The sequence below is a fragment of the Hippocampus bargibanti genome, linkage group LG14 (genome assembly GCF_051943395.1).
Source record: "Hippocampus bargibanti isolate YZ-2025 linkage group LG14, ASM5194339v1, whole genome shotgun sequence".
NCBI lineage: Eukaryota > Metazoa > Chordata > Actinopteri > Syngnathiformes > Syngnathidae > Hippocampus > Hippocampus bargibanti.
In genome coordinates, this window is record NC_142747.1 from 2468679 (window position 1) to 2490000 (window position 21322).

Genomic DNA, 21322 nt, shown 5'->3' on the forward strand with positions numbered 1-21322 from the left:
GCGCCATCGTGTCTAGGTGAGGCCTTCATCTGGCTCCATTTGCACCTCTGGGGCCCACACAACCAATTTTTTGTCTTTTTTGAAGGGGGGAGGTGGCTTGTCAATGGAGAACTGGGCTCTTTTGTTCCAACCGTACTCTGACCTGGCGCCGGCTGGCAAACCTGCATGCGATTTGGAGGCCAGGTCACATTCTTCAGAGAGATTTGCCGCATTACTTTCTCCTGCCAAATCCCGTCAATCAGCTGACTCTCACATGCTCGCTTTAGACGTTTTAAAGCGTTTGGCGAAGTGCCACGTCACCCGCGCAATAAGTAAAAGTCAGCTTTATTGTCAAATATGCTAATATGCATAACATACAGCACAGATGAAATTAATGTCCTCTCGGACCCAGAGTGCAAGGCACTTAAAATATGGCTAAAAAAGACAGACAATTGACAACAGACAATACATGCAATTTGATGAAAAGTGAGGTAGTGACGTAGTATAGTAATGCAAAAACAAACAAAAAAAGGTTGAAGTCTTGCAAAAAAATAATTGATAAAAAATAGAGTTCAGGATGATAGTACAGCGTGTAGTGTGTACTCAGAGTTTGGTGAGTGTGGCAGTAGGAAGGCGCGGGGGGGGGGGGGGGGGGGGGGCTGGCCTGGGAGGGAGCGAGCGAAAGGCCGCCGCTGATCTCTTTCATCATCAATCTCTGCCAAAGAGGAATTCTGGGCCTCTTAGCTCACCGTGTCGGAATTTAAAAGGCGGATGTCCCCCAAAAGAGAGAAATATTTTTCTTATTTTTTTTTAACACAAGCAGAAAATGAATGTCTCCGACCCTCACCCAAAAAAACAACAACTTATTATTATTATATTGAAATGTTTTGTTTCTGCAGATTCGGCTTACATTAGCTACCTGGCTATCTATTAGCTATATAGCTTGCTATCTGGCGATCTATTAGCGATCAATCCGGCTGGCTAGTGAGCTGATAGCTGGCTATCTATTGGCCTATCTATCTGTTGGATATCTAGTGGCTAGCTAGTTGGCTGGGTACCGCTATCTCACTGGCTGGCTGGCTATCTGTTAGCTATCTATCCGGCTGGCTAGCTATCTATTAGCTCGCTAGCTAGTTAGCTATCTATTAGCTCACTAGCTAGTTAGCTATCTATTAGCTATATATTAGCTATCTAGCTGGCTATCTTTTAGCTATCTGGTAGCTGGCTAGTTTTCTATCTATTTGAGTTGAGTGAACGCTGACTTTGAGAGTTTTGACAGGCGCTTAGAAATGAACTGGATTATTATTACTGCATCTATGAGCTAGCTAGCTAGTTTTCTATCTATTTGAGTTACGTCCGGGTTGAGTGAACACCGGCGCATGTGGATGCTGCTGCTCACCCACAGAAAAACTGATCCTGTGAATGTCAAGTGACCTTGAGAGTTTTGAAAGGCGCTTACAAATTAAATGTATTATTATTATTATTATTATTATTATTATGATAAAGAGAGGCGACAGATCAAGTCTCAATCGCTCAAAGGAACACTTTCTACTTATCGCCGCCAGAGGGCGACAGGATCTTCTCAAGACGACAGAAGTCAGGCCTTCGGGTCTCGGCTTGCTGGGGTCCATTTTTCTTTTTCTCTCCGCTAAAAAAAACTAACAAGAATGTTAGAAGTCAGAATCATTTTTGGAAATGATCTGCAAAACACCGTTGAACATGGTGGTGATGAAATAATGCACATCCGTCATCATTTTGTTCCTGGAGGACGGATTGATTTACGACGACTGATAAGATGAAAAGTTGCGTTCCCTCTTTTGTGTACACGTGATCGGAAACGCGGGCCTCCATTGATGATTGAAATTAAATGGAAATCCTTCAACTCCGTCACTGTCTTCATTTCATTGCGAACGGCTTGGCCGCGTGGCTTCTGGTGCTTTGTGTTTTTTTAGGGGGTTCGATTTCCGAAGAAGTTCAATTTACTGTGATGTCAAGTCCAGTACAGTGATACCTCAGCTTACGAACGCCTTGGCTAACAAACTTTTTGGTTTACGAACGCCTTGGCTAACGAACTTTTCGGCTTACAAACATTAAATTCATTTTAATTTTGGCATACGAACTATTTTTCGGGATACACATGGAGCGCCACAATGAGTTATGTGTCGTTCGCGAACGACGCCGTTCTCCGAACAAGAAAATGGCAGCTGACTTCTTTGTCCTCTATTCCCCGCCCCAAGTCTTTGGTGATAGACGCACGTGATTGGTCAAGAACGCAGCAGTGAGGGGGGGATTACAGAAACACAAAGCTGCAAATAAAAATAGATAGGCAGACGACAGAGTGAGAAAATGGATAGAAAACACACTTAAATTCGGACTCGTTTCAACTGTATTGATACTGATTGATAGAGTTCAAAGGCAGAGTGTAGACTGCAAGGTTAAAATATCCCATCAGTCCGGCTCCACAAATCACCCGCACAAGCCATCTGTACACTTGATGCAAAAAGCTATCAACCCAGCTAAACAGAACACAATTGATGAGGAACTAGGTAAAATTATCGCAGAGAAAGCACGGCAACTTCACTCGGATATCGTCAAGAGGCAACCTGGAAGTTCATCATCCATTGTTGATTTCAAGGCTAGCCACGGATGGTTTGAGAACTTTAAGCGTTGTACAGGTATTCATAGTGTCATTCGTCATGGTGAGGGAGCCAGTTCTGGCGATATAGCTGCCAAAGCTTACAAGTAATAATTCCTCAAGATGGCCACTCCATTCCATCAAGCCATCAACGACCATCACAAAAGGTAAATAAAACGACTTTATTATACAGTACGTAGTTTATTTCTTTAATTACAATACCATAGCATATGGATTATACATAAAATAAGGTATATTTTGTGTTTTAAGGCTTAGAAAACTAGAAAATTATATTTTTGGAGGGCCTTGGAACGGATTATTCTCATTTTAATGGTTTACTATGGAAAATTAATATTTGGGATACACACTTTTCAATTTACACACTTTGTCTGGGAAGCAATTAAGTTCGTAAGCCAATGTATCACTGTATTTAAAAATTGAAATTGTGCCAAATCGAAAGCACCACCTGCGACAGATTGCAATTGGACATTTTTTATCTTTTGTTCACCCACTATCTGAAATGAGGTGTTGTAAAAGCGAAGTAGGCGGGCCGGGGGCCGCTCCAGGTGGTCCTGATCTTATAAGAACGCCCGCTCATCTGATGACCAAAAAAACAAAATGTGGATCTTTTTGTTTGTTTGTTTCCTGGGGAAGGTCTCGGGGGCAGGTAAGAGCGTCTTTGCGCGACGCCATCTGACAATTGCAACAAAAGAAAGCAATACAGTAAAGTCTCGTTATATCGATAGCGGTTATATCGATAGTACCGCTTATTACAATACTATTTCTATGCACGCAAGGAGAAAATTACATGCTCGCAGGGTCTGATATATCGATAGTCCCGGTTATATCGATATTTTTCGGACTCCCGAGAATATCGATATAACGAGACTTTACTGTATTTGTAAACAACATATAGACACAATGCATAGAATATACATGACCTATTTGATGTGACTGTACACTAAATAAATCAAGGCTAGCATCACATTCAAGTGGACAAATTGTGAACACGAGTAGTGCGTACAAGATAAAGATGATGGCTAAACATGCAAGATACATTCAAGTGGACACAATTGTTTTGTTCAGAGTGCACACAGAGTTACGTTCAAATGATGTGATGGCTTTGCTAAATGAACATTGATGTTGCCTTCACTGACCAAAAAAAATACAATTTATTAGTTGGATAGCTATCTATCTAGCTGGCTATCTATTAGCTATCTATCATACTTATTTTCTTGACTGGATATATGAGTTACTTCGGGGTTGAGTAAATGCTGGTGCCTGTGGCTGACACTGCTCACCCACCGAAAAACTTATCCTGTGACTTTAAAGTGACCTTAAGAGTTTTGAAAGGCGCTTACAAATGAAATGTATTATTATTATTATCTATCCGGCTGGCTGGCTGTCTATTAGATATCTATTGGCTGGGTAGTTAGCTGGCTATCTATTAGCCATCTAGCAATCTAGCTGGCTATCTGTTGGCTATCTATCCAGCTAGCTGGCTATCCTTTGGCTATCTATCCAGCTAGCCAGCTATTAGCTGGCTAGCTGGTTAGCTGTCTGTCTATTAGCTATCTATCCAGCTAGCTGGCTATCCTTTGGCTATCTATCCAGCTAGCCAGCTATTAGCTGGCTAGCTGGTTAGCTGTCTGTCTATTAGCTAGCTGGCTGGCTATCTATTAGCTGTCTAATAGCTATTATTATATATATAATAATAATAATAATAATATTATTATTATTATTATTATATTTGATGACGTCCTTGGGAAATGAACGTCTGCTTTTCAGATTGGTGCTATCAGTCTGAAGTGTCTTGCAATTCCAGCTGCTCAGGTAAAAAGACAATAAAAGAGCGAGCGGCGGTAGAGCGTCACAAGTCATGTCTGCTCTGCGATCCGCAGGGCCCGACGCATGGGGGGCGATTTTTCCGCAATGCGGCGGCAGGTCACAGTCGCCGGTCAACATCGTGACGGGGAAGGTGGTACCCGACCAGCGACTCACCCCGCTGTACCTGCTGGGCTATCAACAGGCTTTTCAAGGAAATCTCTCCAACAATGGCCACACAGGTGCGGTGCCGCTGGAACAAATGAATTTCTTCTCACCTCACGTTCTTTCTACTTTTTTCCAACTAATCAAACAAACTGTTCAATTACAATATAAAAACAGCAGATATTGATGACATTGTTTATAATGGAAAATGTTTCGGTTTTGGACCTAATCGGTTTTCGAGCAGGTTTCTGGAACGGATTATGGTTGAAAACCCAGATTTGACTGTATTTCTACGACTACGACTGTTCTTCTCCGTTTCGTCTTTTTTTTTTGCTGGTGTAAATTAGGATTTTCTCCTTTGCAAGTTCAATCAAAGTTTCTTATCTTTATAACATAAACTTGATCAACAGTCATTGCGCTCTTGTTTCCATTGAGAATCGTATTTTATTTATTATTGTATCTATGCTTGTCTGTGACTGTAAAGTGTCATTGAGAGCACTTTATTTGCTAGTTATTTGCTATCTATTAGCTATGTAGCTGGCTCACTAGCTATCGAGCAAGCTATCTATTAGATATCTGACTGGCTAGCAAGCTAGCTATTAGATATCTATTAGCTGGCTAGTTAGCTTTCGATGTGTGGGTTGAGTGAACGCTGGCGCCTTTTCCTGTGACTGTAAAGTGACCTTGAGAGTTTTGAAAGGCGCTTATAAATGACATGTATTATTATTTATTATTATTAACAAAAAATGGGTTTAAAAAATAGTTTTTAACTCATTCACTGCCATTCACGAATTAACTTTGGAATTGAAAATATGACGTAGAGCACCATTTCCGAAGTTCGGGTTTTAAGTTTTCATGCTTGGGTGCCAATAAAGCACTGGGCTTGGCCTTTAGCAATGTTGTTTTTCCTTTCCACGTGGGAGCAGCATTTCCCTTTTTTCCATTTTAGCGCTTTGTGCAGCTTCAGCTGTTGTTCAAGCACTAAGGAAATCAACCAATTTGTATTGTACTGTATTTTTTATAGCCGCCCTCATTTCAAGCTCATATAACTTTCGACCCATATCATTTAGGAATTGACTATTTTCCTGATGTAAGAAAAGAGTCTAAGGTTTCTTACGCTTCATTGAATGTTTATGGAGTCCTAAAAGTCAATATTATGTGGGTCCTGGAATTGCCGGTTTTCTGATGAATTCATTGATTGGGTAAGGCTGACGTCAATTTCTACGAATAAATATAATAATAATACATTTGATTTCAAAGCGCCTTTCAAAACTCTCAAGGTCACTTCACAGTCACAGGATCAGTTTTTCGGATCGATAGAAATATATAGAAAGGTAGCTAGCTAATAGATAGTTCATAGCTATCTAGAAAGCTAGCCAGCTATATAGATAATAGATATCTATTAGCTAGATAGCTTGCGAGCCAGCTAATAAATAGCAAATAGCTTTTAGTCCTTTTCATCCAAACGTCAAGTAGACTCAGTGACCTATCTAGCTAGAAAGCTACATAGCTAACAGATATACAGATAGATAGCTTGAGCGCATTTGATATTTTGACTGAACGGCAGCGCAATTGGACTTGCCCGCCGGAATGCAAATCAAAGGAGGAAATCTGCCGGGAACCTACAAAGCGCTTCAGCTGCACTTCCACTGGGGCGGTGACGGCGCGCTGGGCTCCGAACACACGGTGGACGGAGAGCGCTATCCAATGGAGGTAACGCTTTGCCCACCCGCCCTCAAACATGGTTGCAAAAGTCCATCCACTCGCTGCCTTTCCTCCCCCAGATGCACGTGGTGCACATCAAGGAACAATATCGGTCTCTGTCACGGGCCGCGAGTGAGCCGGCGGGGGTGGCCGTTCTGGGCTTCTTCTTGGAGGTAATCCAAGAAATCAGGCACTGCCGCCTAACTGATCCCAATCCATCGGATAGACGCCGAGCCGTTCCAAAACCAACCTTTTGGAATGCATACGGACGCTTATAAAATGGCTCCGCATCAGAGCCTTGTGGCACGCCAACCAAAGGAAATGACCAAATGTTGCATTTCAGTCTGAAACCTTTCGGCTCTCGTTCCTTCTTTATACAGTGATACCACATCTTACGAACGCTTTCGCTCACGAACTTTTCACCTTTCTAATATTAAATTCGCGAGAATATAATCTTGGCTAACGAACCCCACCACAGGCTAGTGTTAAGTCGATGAGTACACAAAAGAAAATGACGGTTGAGCAGAAGAAGATCTAAAAAACACCAACGACGTGTGCGTTTGTGTGACTTAGCGTCCCGTTACCAGGATGCTAAGTCGACCATTGCTACGTTTGTCTAAGGGTGTTTCTGTGTTGTCTAAACAACGGTCTCAGGCAATAGAAGAGGTTGAAAAACTTCTGTTGATTTGGATTAAAGAAAAGCAGCTAGCAGGGGACAGTGTGAGTGAGGGTATTATCGCCGAGAAAGCACGGAAACTTCACTTGGATATCATCATGAGGTAACTACATCAACCATCATAAAGGTCAACAAAACAACTTTACACTACAGTTTATTTCTTTCATTACAATCCAATAGCACATTTGTTGTACATAAAATAAGGTATATTTTGTGTAGTTTTAAAGCTTATTTAGTAGAAAATAATGTTTTATGGGGACCTGGGAACGTATTATTCTCATTTTTACGGTTTCCTATGGGAAATTAATGTTTGGAATACACACTTTTCGCCTTACACCCACTTTCTGGGAACCAATGAAGTTTGTAAGCTGAGGTATCACTGTATTTACCTTTGAACCTCCAAAGAAAGGGTCTCACAATATTTGGATAGAACTAAAATTGTGTTTTCTGAATCCTTTTGTTTCAGGAATCAAATTCCGCCAACAACAAGTTTGACACCCTGATCAAAGCTCTGCGGAGAATCCGGCACCCGTGTAAGTTGCCTGCCAGACAGACGGCGTCTTGCACGTGTGCAGGTGCCACAGTGTACTTTTCTGAAATAGTCCAGATGATAACTTGGAGCAAGTTAGTCCCACGTGAGTCGTTTTCATGCCAAAGTACAATTGGCCCAACGATAAGATGACGGCGCCAACTCCTGAGTCGTAAATCACACGAGTGACGCGTAGCTTCCTGATTGTTGCCAGTCAATTACGTCAGAATGGTTCCGGTGTCGCAACGCCGACACGAGGAGTCGCGTCGTGGCCACTTGGATCACGGCTGCCGGTTTCCACGTCAGGTGCCTTGACCCACCAAACTGCGGTCCAGTCCTGTTGGTTGAATTTCGGACGGTGACGTATTTCCAAATACAGACTGGAAACGATGAGCAGTACTCATCGTAATAATAATAATAATAATAATAATAATAATAATAATAATAATAATAATAATAATAATAATAATAATATTACATTTCATTTCTAAGGGCCTTTAAAAACTCTCAAGGTCACTTTACAGTCACAGGACAAGTTTTTCTATGGGTGAGCAGCGGCAGCCACATGCGCCAGCGTTCACTCAACTCGAAATTACTCAAATAGATAGAAAGTTAGCTAGCTAACTAATAGATAACTAATAGCTATATAACTAATAGATTGCAACACAAGCCAGCGTTCACTCAACCCGGAATAACACAATTAGATAGAAATTTACATTTATGTCTCAATTTTTTTAAATTCCTTTTCCATTGAAAAAAAATGTTAATTTTCTGCGGGTGAGCAGCGTCAGCCAGCGTTCACTCAACCCAAAATTACTCAAATAGATAGAAAGTTAGCTAGCTAGCTAATAGATAACTAATAGCTGGGTAGCTATATAGCTAATAGATAGCAAATAGCTAGCTAGCTAGATAGCTAATATATAGCAACACGAGCCAGCGTTCACTCAACCCAGAATAACACAATTAGATAGAAATTTAAATTAATTTCTCAAATTTTTGTATTCCTTTTCTATGGAAAAAAATCAGTTATATGGATGTGGAGATATCTGAGCACGAAATGAGGGCTGATGTACAAAATACAATACAATACAATACATACATATTGATTTACAGTAAAGTCTCGTTATATCGATATCGGATATATCGATAGTCCCGGTTATATCGATACTATTTCTATGCACGCACGGAGAAAATTACATGCAAACAGGGTCGGATATATCGATAGTCCCGGTTATATCGATATTTTTTCGGACTCCCGAGAATATCGATATAACGAGACTTTACTGTATATGGTGCTTTAACTGAAGCTGTAACATGGACAAAAGTCAAATGCTCCGCCCTCGTGGAAGGGGGAAAAATGCCAGAGGTCTGACCAGCGCTTCATCGGCACCCCCACAACAAAATCGTAAGGCTGGATACAGTCCTCAACCAGTGTAAACAACTTACATCGGCATAAAACATTCGTTCCATCTGACGCTGACATTCAAAATGCCTGAAAGAGTGCCTTTCAAAATAAGACTTTTCCTACTGCGCTGCATCCCCTCCGAGATCAGCACTACGTCGTCGTGTGATGCTGTTTGTTTGTGTTTCGAGCAGCCAACAGAACGACGGTGGGGGGCATCTCCCTGCAAATGTTCCTTCCAGCTCCCGCCGACATGAGCCGCTACTTTCGCTACGACGGCTCCCTCACCACGCCCGACTGCGCCCAAACCGTTGTCTGGACCCTCTTTGAGAAGGCCGTACCGCTCAGCAGGCAACAGGTGAAGGCCATCGCTTGGCAGGAACTACTTTCAAGATCATAACCAAGTTGAAATGAGATTTTGTGTCACATTGGAGGTTTTCTAACAACAAAGTCATATTCCCAGGAGGAAGAAATTCACCTCCTAATATTGGGGGGGTTGTTTTTTTACAAGTAAAACATTGCATTCACGATTCGAAAGAGGTGAATAGCAGGAGCAGAAAAAAAATCGACTACAGTGATACCTTGGCAAACGAAGAAAAGGTTTCTTCAGCCGTCATCTGTACTTCTTTGAAGGTGTCGGACGTTTTGCTTCTTATCCAAGAAACTTCGTCAGCAAACTAAAGTCTTACTGGTAGTTTAGGCCCTATATATATATCCCTATTGTCCAGACATGGAGGTGCCAGACTCTGCTATGATAGGTCCCTGCTCTCAGGTTGGGGGGAGCAGAGAACTACTCCCTGCAGCTGCTCCACTGATAGTTCCTGTCGTTCTGACTAACGACTGGCCTGATTGCAGTCAGTTGCAGACGATAAAGCTGCCAAAGCTTACAAGGAATCATTCCTCAAGATGGCCACTCCATTCCATCAAGCCATCAACGACCATCACAAAAGTAAATAAAACAACTATATTATACAGTACGTAGTTTATTTCTTTAATTACAATACCATAGCATATGGATTATACATAAAATAAGGTATATTTTGTGTAGTTTTAAGGCTTAAAAAATAGAACATTATGTTTCATGGGGACCAGTGCAGCCAGATTCTCATTTTAAATGTTTCCTTTGGAAAATTAATGGTTGGGATACACGCTTTTCGATTTACTCTGTCTGGGAACCAATTAAGTTCGTAAGCCAAGGTATCACTGTACATGTGTTTAATGTAACTTTCGATGGCTGCAGTCGCCAAAGGACCCGGAAGTAGGAGACATTGACATCACAAAACGGGCCCCTCCAATGCTTTTGTGACGTTTCTGTCCGCTCGGCAGATGTCCGCGTTCTCTCAGCTCGCCTTCCCCAGCGGGAGGCCGATGGTCAACACGTTCCGCCCCGTACAGCATCGCCACGGAAGGCGGGTCTCTCGCTCCGGAGGCCCGGCCGCCGCTTCGCCCGCCCCCGCTGTCCTCCTGGCTTCCGCGCTGCTGCTACAGCTGATGCGGTAGCTGCACTCGGAGAGACGCGCGCTACCCGTGGAGGAAATCAGAATCAGAAACGGGCTTGTTCTGGACGCGACGCCGCGGTGGAAGAACATGAAGAGACCATTGCAACAAAAAAAGCTCAGTCGACAAATCTCACCAGAAACCGAAGCGCTGATGCGACTCGGACACGCACAAACTGAGATCAAGATCATAACAAAGTTGAGATGAGATAGAATCGGCCGCCCCCTCCATTCTAACTGAAATCGCAGCCCAACCAATGTCCACTGGGCTCTTTTAACTACCAAACGGCTCCTGTTTTTGTTGTTGTTGCTTAAATTAATGAACTACCAAAAATCATGTAAAAGTCTGTGAAAAACGAATTACTCATGGGAAAAAAAAACATTTGTAATGATATGGTTTTATTTATATGTGCGCAGAGAGCATCCACTAACTTTCACTTTCCCTGTGGTTACTTTTTTTTAGCCATTCTTGGACTCCAGCACTTTCTTTGTCATATATGATTCTGGTATGATTCTTTGAGAAAGTCTTTTCAGAATCAGAAGCCTTTAATAGCCCAACAATGGGGATATTTCCTGCTTGGAATTGCATAGATTGGGTTGAAAGCATCCATTGTCATCTACAATTGAAAATGATTCCTAAAACAATACCTACAATAGATTACATCACAGCTACTGAATCGGCTATTAAAAATAACTAACAAACTTTCGTATGCTGAGGCAGATGATCTATAAAATAGATTGAAGAGAATGAAGTAAATTAACACTGCTCATGTACCAATTTCAATGGCAGCCTTCGATCTTTTTAATAATTGAAATACAGTAAAGTCTCGTTATATCGATATCGGATATATCGATAGTCCCGGTTATATCGATACTATTTCTATGCACGCACTGAGAAAATTACATGCAAACAGGGTCGGATGTATCGATAGTCCCGGTTATATCGATATTTTTTCGGACTCCCTTGAATATCGATATAACGAGACTTTACTGTACATCAACCTGAAATTTCAAACATTCAAGACATTGTGGTAAGAAAATAAATACAAATTGCTTTCATATTATCAACTGCGTGTAAAACGTTCAAGATTGAAATAAAAGTGCTGGACAAAATTGGTGTGTACAGAAGTTTAGTCGACAAATATTCAAGAAAAAAAAACTCAATATGTTGAAATAAAAGCTATTGTCTCTGTGTTGTAGTGAAATGTGCCAGAAGCAAGTGCACATGACACATATAACTTATATAAAAACAATGTTCCAGCTGCCAAACCTAACCTTTCCTTAGTTTCGAACCTAACCTTAACTGCGTTTTGCAGACATTCTCATTAATTTATCAATGCGGTTTTTCACGAAATATTTAACTCCCTTCCAAGTTCTCCCTTTCAATTCTTGTGGTGAAGCCTTAATGCAGTTCATGCATTCGTCTTTGCCTGGAACCTTGAGAGACCTGATGGAGTCCATCAAGGTTTTCTCCACAGCGTGGATTTCTTCTTCTGTCCACTTTTTTACTTTCATTTTTACTTCTTGCTTCCCGATATAAAATGGGACAGTAAATGAATATTCCCCCAAAAGTTAAGACATAGGCCAGTGCTGTCTAAAGTCGTCATTGGTCTGTTTTGTAACAGTTTTGTAGTTTTTATACATCAAATGATAACACATTCACAAGCCACTAGATAACAGTTTACCTTCAGAGATCTTCACCAGCTCCGCCCTACCATCCAATTTACCTATTAGTAGTAAGCACAGAATAAATATATTGAGTTCTACAAAATCAGGAATATGTACTTCAGTGCTATGTTCACGGTGCAGGTCTGAATGAAATTCAGATTTTTTTTGTGGGATCAATTTATTTTGTAAGGGTTCACATTACATGAAGAAATGCTTATCTATTTACTGATAAAACATGATTTTAAAGATTCCATTCCGATTTCTGTACACCCTCGACGTTAACTTGAAGTTGTTCAATACTAAATATCCCATAGAATGTTATGAGGAGGAAGAGATATAGAGCATATTTTTGTAGGATAACAATACATTATGGTAATCAAAAACAAAAATAATGTATCATATTTCCCCTACCCATACAGTATATAGACACCTATCACTGTTGCTTGTGAGATGATAACTCAGTCACGAACCAAGAGAAAACAGTTTACCTTTTGTTTGCTGTGGTGGAACCGGCACCTTCTTGACGATCAGCATCTTCCCATCTGACCTACCTGCACACAAAAAAAACAGGTCTCTTGTATCTATTTATAATTGTATTTTATTTATTGCATTCTATTTGTGATTGTATTTTATTTATTATAGTGCCTATGCTTGTCTGGGACTGTAAAGTATCCTTGAGAGCTTTGAAAGGAGCTTAAAATGTCATGTATTATTATTATTATTATTATTATTATTATTATTATTATTATTATTATTATTATTATTATTATTATTATTATTTCATCTCATTTTCCGTACCGTAAGTCATAAACATACCAGATGATTGTGCCGATGATGTTGATGTAGGAGTACATTTTGTCATATCTTTATCGTCCTCATCATCAGTGCCTGACATATTAGTGTCAACACAGTTTTTCTGAGGAACAGAGGAAACACAGATAAAACTTCAGCTGGCAGAGAAAAAAATGGGTGCAATTATTTCCCAAAATATGCAGATGTGCTCTTACCATGGGGATCAATGTTGATTTCATCCAAATTCTTGCCCTTAAACTTGGACAAACTTCCCGTTTCCAGAGCGATGAGTACCTTGCTCATTTTTGCAAGCTTCAATGTCCCCTCCGACAGCCGATAATATTGACGGTGCACTCTGATATCATGGCCTAGGAAGTCTGCCAGCTCGTCCATTTCATTGTCTTTTAAATTGAGAACTTTGGACATTGTGGCCATGTGCTTTTCTCAATTTTGTGGAAGACAATGCTTCCAGATTTTTTTGCCCCGCAGTTTAGGGCTATCTGACAAATTACATCAGATCCTCTGAAGTGACTGGGAGCTTGTGGTCTTGCAAAAAAAGAATGTGTTTTCATCCAGTATCCCACATTCATGACGAGTATTGGCAAGTAACATCATGGATGTCTGCACTTCAGGTGTAAGGAGAATGGGAACCTTTCGCCCTCGTTTACCTTGTATTTCAATTCTTTGGAAGTGCCGACACACTTTGCGCTCAAGGTCAGACAAAGCCAGCTCCACATCCGGATGTGCCGACGATGTATCTCTCAAAGTAAACGCAGTAAGTGGCATCTTAGAAACTTCCCCTTCTCTTCTCCGGTTGAAAATGATAACTTCGCAAAGTGTAACTTTTGCATGTTTTCCCCAATGTTTCCTACTAGTGTCTTCTTTGAGTTTTGTTTGGTACACCTGTCTTTGGGCCTCAAGATACTCATGCATCTTTTTCACATCTTCGGTAAAAGGCAGAAGGTGTGGAACATTCCATTTTGCCTCACGCAGGTTTCTGAGGGCCTTTGAGGACACGCATTCACTCCATCTGGTGCCACAGATTTGTTTGAACACCCGTGCATTATTGATGGCATCGTCATCACCTTAGATTAATCCTTCACATTCAATAATATTTACAATTTTCCTGAGGTTGTGGCCTAACTTGAGTGCTAAGGATGGTATTTTGAATGCATTTAATTGCTCATTTAAGCCAGCTACCTTCCTCACTGCTTCGATCACATGAGGAAAATTTACTGGGATGAAGAAATCCACCATGTCTTTAAGCTTTCCATTTTTCTTCCACTGTAAAAGCAGTCGTCTTGTCTCACGCATCTTCTTTCTGATGTAGTCATGTTTTGAGACATCATGCCCATGCTTATTGAAAAGGTGTTCCCCAAATTTCTGAATCACCTTTTTGTTACGCACAGCATTTGTGATTGCATCTTGATGCATAGCAAGCACCATTTTCCAAAAATGTTCATTTACGCCATCTGGAAGTGGCTGAGCATATTCACACAAGGCCTGAACCCTAGTCTTTCCTGGTTTCAAATTTTGCACATGCATGTTTAGGTGACACCTCTGCATGTGCCTGCACATTGCTCTCCTCATAAAGTAGCCCTGACAATTCACACAATGCATGTAATCTTTGGCTTCCACGTTTTTTTTTTATTGCTGACGAGGTATCAACATTCCTTGACCTTCACGAAGACCGTCATTGTTATGGGCACGATTCCCTTTATTTCTGAGAAGATACAGTTGTATTCTTCTCTCTTTGGAGCCAGTTGGAAATTGAAGCACATTTGCCACTTCAGGGGTATCTTTGTGTTGTGTTATCAAATGCCGTGCATTTTTTCTGTAAGGCTTGGAGCAAAACACACAGAAGTGAGATTTGTTGTAGAGCCTACCACAATCTGCTTTCCTTTTAAAAGTAATGATCTTCATATCAGAACCACTGGATGAAGCTGTTTGCTGGTGTTCTGAGTCAGATGAGTCGGCACAAGTCACGCGTCTTTGTGTCTGTGGCTTAGTGGAATTGGCCAGGTGTAAACTTTTTGATTCATGAGGTTTATCCGTGTACAGGGTAGAAGAAGGTGTCACATGTCTTTTTTTATGTGAAGTTACGTGTACTTTCCGTAGGTTGGTCGAAGGCACTTTCCGTCTCTCTGTCCTCTTGTTCTTCTGCTGCTCTGTTTCTTCTACCGAGCTGTCACTTGTTTGTTCTCCAGGTTTGGGAACATATTCATCATCAGTATTGTCAGAACTCAACAGAATCGTCCATGGTTTGTTCAATCATTTTCATGTTAAGCTGAAAGAGGGAGAGACAGAGAGAGAGATTACTAAATGTAAAATCCTGTACATAATTCATTTATATATATATATATATATATATATATATATATATATATATATATATATATATATATATATATATATATATATATATATATATATACATATATATATATATATACATATACACATACATATATATACATATACATATACATGTACATATACATATACATATACATATATAAATAGCAGTTTATTTGCTACACACTTTTGCAAATTGCCATAGAACTGTTGAAACATTGAAATAAACAATTTCAAAAGATCTCTCTGGTGGAAATTTTGGACTTCAGCATGCTCATTCTCGTATTAGACATTGTAATAGGAAGACAATTGTTTTGAAGAGATGCTAGTTGGACCATCAGCGATGCAGCCTATCGAAGTGTTGCTTTAATTACTCTTGAAAAGCATTTTTCCCCTCTCACTGTATGTATGTACAGTGACGTGCAGTCGGGGGAGGCAGGTGAGGCTGTGCCTCACCGGTCATCATGGAAATATCAAATGAAAAAATAAATTAAACAGTTATATTTATTTAGTGATTTGTACCTTAAAGTTCTTTTACATTTAACTTCACCATCTTTGGATTTTTTTTTTTCAAAATCGCTGAATTTTCACATTTACCGTTCAAATACTAAGTAAAGACTAGGGGTGAGGCAGCAGCCGGCTGAGCCTCACCATGGATTGCACAATCACTATGCTAACTGTGCTGGCTTGCTCTGCAGTGAGACTTTTAGTATATGAACAAAATTTCTAGTTTAGCTGGTGTATATAATGTAGAGTGACTTTACATTATAAACACTGTACAACAGTGTTTATTTTATTTTATTTTTATCAAAACTGTGTGTATAGGTGAGGCACACAGTTCTCCTGCCTCATGACAGGGGGCGCTGGTGATTTAAGAGATTCTTCTTGCGCCTCCTCGGCTGCAGGATAATGGAATTAGTGAGAGCAAGCTACAGTAAACAGTTAGAAAGTTAAGTGCAACCAACCAGTCATTTTTTCTTGTTGCTTGGCCTTATTTTCAGAATGGAGGATTACATATCTAATGAAAGAAATAGAGAGACTGAAGGTATCGATGCCTTTCTTCAGAAGGAGCGGCGCATGGACTTCATTTATAAGTAAAGGTAACACGATAATAATGTTTTTTTTTATTTTTTTCTATGCTAGTTTATATAAAGAATGCTGACATGACATTTTAAACAAAACACGTTAACTGTTGCCAATAGAATGGTGAATAAGCTACTCTGAAGAGTTCATGTTTGTAAATCTGACTGTGATGATGTCAGTGCCTCACCAGCCATGAACCTCACCGCACGTCACTGTGTATGTATGATACCGTCCAGTGATTTCATGGTATACTTTATTATTTTCATAATAATATGAGAGTGAATAAGAATCTAATAGCTATTCAAAACATACCAAGAATGTTAAATCCAGGTTTTCAAAAAACATGTTTTTCCCCATATCTATGATTAATAGAATCAGAATCAGAAAGCCTTTAATAGTCCCACAATGCAATACATTAAGCACGATCGATTCTTATGATGATACTGACCTGCCTCTGGAGCTCAGGGACACTTGCACTATGACCTAGAAGTGTGGTCATGGCTGTTGTCATCATTGGAACTCTCTTTGTGATTTATCTGAAAAACAAACAAAAAAAAACAACAAATCAACTGCCAATGAAAGAATGTTTGGTTACAGCATAAATGGGTTATTCTCTTCAGATATTATGTGTCACAACGTCCAGGTGGCAGAAGTCTAAGGATTTGACACTGTAACTGAAGTCGCAAGTTTTTTTAAACAGTGTCGATAAAGTTAAGTTTAACTTCATTTCATTTGTGGCAGACTATAGTTCAGCGAATGTTGCATTCAGTCAAATGCGGTCCTGATACCTTGGTTGACATTTGTGGTTGAGTCTTCTCAGATCGCTCCATCTCATATCTCATCCAACGACTTTGATCCTGCAAAAACAAAAATTACATTTTGAGCTGTTGTTTCTTTTTATATATTGATTGTCATTTGTGGCACTTTTGGAAATACTGTTGCATGTTTGTTTTGCCATAACCGCCAATATTGGTTAATGGCTTGATCTGCTCTATTCAATGCAATGCATTGTCCTTATTTCTGACAAGAATTCCAATAAATAGCATTGAAACATTTTCAATTTCTGAGATTACAATTTCTGCCACTTTTAATCCTGTCTCTGGCTGTTTGGATCAATCTGTATATTTTGAACACATGCAAGGATGAATCTGGGAAATTAAAAAAGGGTTGTGTCTGAAAAGGGGACAAAGTCTAAAATGGATGGGGCCAGATTTAACTCGATTGCCCAATTATACAAAACTGATTGGAATAAACCAAAATACATTCATTGGAGCATGATATTTCTAAATTGCAAATAAAAAAAAACATCATTTGTCTAAAATCTATATTTCTAATACACAAACAATTTTAATTCAAGTCAAATAATGTATTCATACATAAAATAAACAATCTGCGTGTCTTGTTCACGAATGAGGGTGTAAAGGAGCGAAAGGTCGACATGGCGGATCGGTGCGGCGTCTGCTGTTATGCGGACTTTGTACCGATCTGTCGTGGTGAAGAAGGAGCTGAGCCAAAAAGCAAAGCTCTCAATCTACTGGTCGATCTACGTCCCAATCCTCATCTACGGTCATGAGCTATGGGTTGTGTCCGAAAGAACGAGATCCCGGATGCAAGCGGCCGAAATGAGCTTTCTCCGTCGGGTGTCCGGGCTCTCCCTTTGAGATAAGGTGGGAAGCTCGGTAATCCGGGAGGGGCTCAAAGTCGAGCCGCTTCTCCTCCACATCGAGAGGAGCCAGATGAGGTGGCTCGGGCATCTGATGAGGATGCCCCCAGGACGCCTCCCTGGTGAGGTGTTCCGGGCATGCCCCACTGGCAGGAGACCCAGTGGACGACCCAGAACACGCTGGAGAGACTATGTCTCCCAGCTGGAATGGGAACGCCTCGGGATCCGCCAGGACGAGCTAGAAGAAGTGGCTGGGGAGAGGGAAGTCTGGGCTTCCCTACTGAAGCTGCTGCCCCGGATAAGCGGCAGAAGATGGATGGATGGATAAAATAAACAACCTATTTCTATTTTCTTAAGTTACTACACAATAAATGCTGTGCTATTTTGATATGCTACGGTACAGAGATGACAAAGTGAACAGACTTAGCACAATATTTCTCATTAGTGTCTACTTCAATTTCTTTGCTTGGAAGATTTCCAATGTGCTGCAACAGATCTGAAATAATGTCCCTCATCCGCTAAATTCGAATCGTTAGCAGCAGTTTGCTGAAACGAATTGTCACTCCGTTGCTTCTTAAAAAAATGAAAATATGTTTGTGTTTAATATCTTTTAAGGTTTTACTCCTGTTCTCTCGCTCCATAATGCAACCATTTATGTCGATGTCGTTCGATGTAAATCCTGCAATGTATCATGGGTAAATGATTATTCGATTATATTATCTCAGCAGTTTCCAGCGAATCACGATTAAAGTTAAAACCTCTCAAGCAAAACGAACAGTTTTCAATTGCTGTTTAACTAAATGTGTTTCTTTAGCTATTTTAAAAGAAGTACAGTAAAGTCTCGTTATATCGATATCGGATATATCGATAGTCCCGGTTATATCGATACTATTTCTATGCACGCACGGAGAAAATTACATGCAAACAGGGTCGGATATATCGATAGTCCCGGTTATATCGATATTTTTTCGGACTCCCTTGAATATCGATATAACGAGACTTTACTGTATATCATGCGTGAATGGGGAGGCCCAAATGCATCGCTGCACATGTGTTTTTGCGTTTACAATGGCATTGGGGCTGCAGTATTAGCTGTATGTATCAATTTAATTCGATTTTATAAAAATCATCGAGTTATGCTGGCTGCACTGGGCCATGAACCATGGTGAAGGTGGTGACAACAGTCTTGAAATGTACGATTTATGAGATCAATCTATGTCACCGTAGTTTCATCATTATCTGACCGAAATATGTTGGATGCTCTCGGTGCTAGTGTGCCACGTTGTTGGCATAAGGCCGTGACATCGAATGCTACATGCAACGCACCAATTGTAGGCCTCGTGTTACTTATACGTATTTTCACATATAAATATGTTGTGGCAGGCATGCTCATTCCTTCTTCTTCTTTTCCTTTCGGCTTTTCCCCTCAAGGCATGCTCATTCCTCTACTGCTACAATGTCTTAATTGCTTAAGGTTGTGAGACATTTCATGTGACTGTATAACCTACGATCCACACTGCTTGCCACAGGAAGAGCAGGTGAAGGCATTGACTGGGGCTGTGGGTATGGCACTGGCATGATGTCTCTTTTGACGTTTCCTGGTCCGTCGGTCACCTCGGTCTTTCTCAAGTTTCTGTATGTCTTGTTGGAGGAGCTGCCGCCAGATGGAGCGTTGAGCTGCAATGTTCTCCAGCTGGGTCGGTTGGGTTCAGGCCGCATTTTTTCATTGCAGTCTCCACTTGGTCTTTATAGCGTTTTTTTGGGGCCTCCTGCCAGATGGAGCTGGCCATAAAGCACCTTACGTGGCAAGCGCTCTTCTGGCATCCTGATCACATGGCCTAGCCAGCGAAGTTGGTGCTGGGTGGGTCGCTTCTACACTGGTGCAGTTGGTTTTGCAGAGTATTTCAGTGTGGGGGACTCTGTCTCTCCAGGATAGCCCAAGGATGCATTGTAGGCACTTGATGTGGAAGGTCTCAAGCATCCTGAGGTGGCGACTGTACAGGGTCCATGCTTCGCAGCTGTAGAGGAGGGTTGACACAACAACAGCCCGATAAACTGCAGTCTTGGTGTGGAGTTTGAGATCTTTGTTTTGAAAGAATCTCCTCCTAAGTCTGCCAAAAGATGCTGATGCCTGTTTGATCCGGTTTTGTATCTCTCTGTCGATGCTGCAGTTGTCAGAGAGAAAGCTGCCCAGGTATTTGAAAGAGTCCACTATTGCTAGTGGCTTATTGGAGATGGTGAATGTTGGTGTATGAACTGGAGGAATGGACGCCGACTGACAGATTACGTCAGTCTTTTCCACATTAACAGAGAGGGCCAGTCTACCATAGGCATCTGCAGCAGCTGAGAGACTAGCTTGTAGTGCTTCTGGTGTGTGGGCCACAACTGCACAGTCATCTGCATATAGGAGTTTGATGACTTGCTCTGATCTTATTTTTGTGACTGCCTGGAGCCTCCTGATGTTGAATAGATTTGCATCAAGCCGGAAATCTATGGTAACCCCACTGTTCTTCTCAATCCTCTCATGGAGCAACAGTGTCACACACAGGAGGAAGATGTTGAACAGGACTGGTGCGAGGACATATCCCTGGCGTACACCAGTCTGCCACATTAGGGTCGCATACACTCACAGTTTTTTGGTCTGGAATGCCCCCGTGGGGCACTTTAGGAAATGTCATGAAACGTCTTTAAAACATGGTTTGAAGTCTCTCAGAGCAATTTGCCCGCACGGACCTCATTTTGAAGTCTCTCAGAGCAATTTACCCGCACGGACCTCATTTTAGGTCCCCACAGGTACAGGAGTCCTCACCGGTGCGCGCAAACGAGAACACGCACACACACACACACACACACACACGCACGCACACACACACGCGAGCACACACACACACACACACACACACACACACACGCAGGCTTAGCTTGTTAGGGGTAAGGACAGGAAGTTTTGTCTTGACTTGAAGTGGGTCAAGACGTCATGGGGCAAGGATTCAGGTCTGCCAAAGAGCGCTGCGCTGACCACTCCTGGCTAGCCTTTCCGGCGAGGCAATGATGTGACTGCCTGCGTTGCGCGGCTCTTTCAACACAATTTCTCCCCAAGAAGAAGACGACCGCATTGTCGCAGGTACACTTTGTCCAGGCGGGAGTGGCACTCACACAAAGAGGATCAGCGTCGGTGCCGCTTAGTTTCGTGAGGGCGAGCGCGGAATGGACCATCTGGAGTCCAGCTTGGGGACGGCGAGCGGCTGGCGGCGCATGGACGGCGGCGGCGAGCTGGACGTGCTGATCTACCCTGATGAGGTGCGGGCCGCCACCCCCGAGGAACTCCGCCAGTGGGAGCTGGAGACGGCC

General features: G+C 41.5%; 2 protein-coding genes and 1 long non-coding RNA gene across 4 annotated transcripts in view; 2 read left to right on the forward strand and 1 right to left on the reverse strand.

Moving 5' to 3' along the window:
• The first annotated feature begins 4383 nt into the window (after positions 1-4383).
• On the forward strand, positions 4384-11534 carry ca4b (carbonic anhydrase 4b). The gene is made up of 7 exons (XM_089014303.1): positions 4384-4447; positions 4516-4680; positions 6171-6316; positions 6388-6480; positions 7450-7516; positions 9109-9272; positions 10241-11534. The coding sequence occupies exons 1-7, from the start codon at positions 4384-4386 to the stop codon at positions 10412-10414; spliced, it is 873 nt and encodes a 290-aa protein (XP_088870429.1). The 3' UTR covers positions 10415-11534.
• Positions 11535-14135: 2601 nt separating this feature from the next.
• LOC148888014 (uncharacterized) lies at positions 14136-17159 on the reverse strand. Its single transcript, XR_016117258.1, has 3 exons — positions 17097-17159; positions 16757-16844; positions 14136-15157 (listed from the first exon to the last, which is right to left on the reverse strand). It is a non-coding gene; the product is annotated as an uncharacterized LOC148888014 (long non-coding RNA).
• A 3733-nt stretch (positions 17160-20892) lies between these two features.
• Positions 20893-21322, forward strand: part of LOC148888015 (RIMS-binding protein 2) — a 4742-nt gene continuing 4312 nt past the window's right edge. For both annotated transcript variants that reach the window (XM_089013727.1, XM_089013728.1), the window contains exon 1: positions 20893-21322. This exon is cut by the window's right edge and continues 123 nt beyond it. In XM_089013727.1, the coding sequence (XP_088869853.1) occupies positions 21179-21322 (144 nt within the window). In that variant the 5' untranslated portion in view covers positions 20893-21178.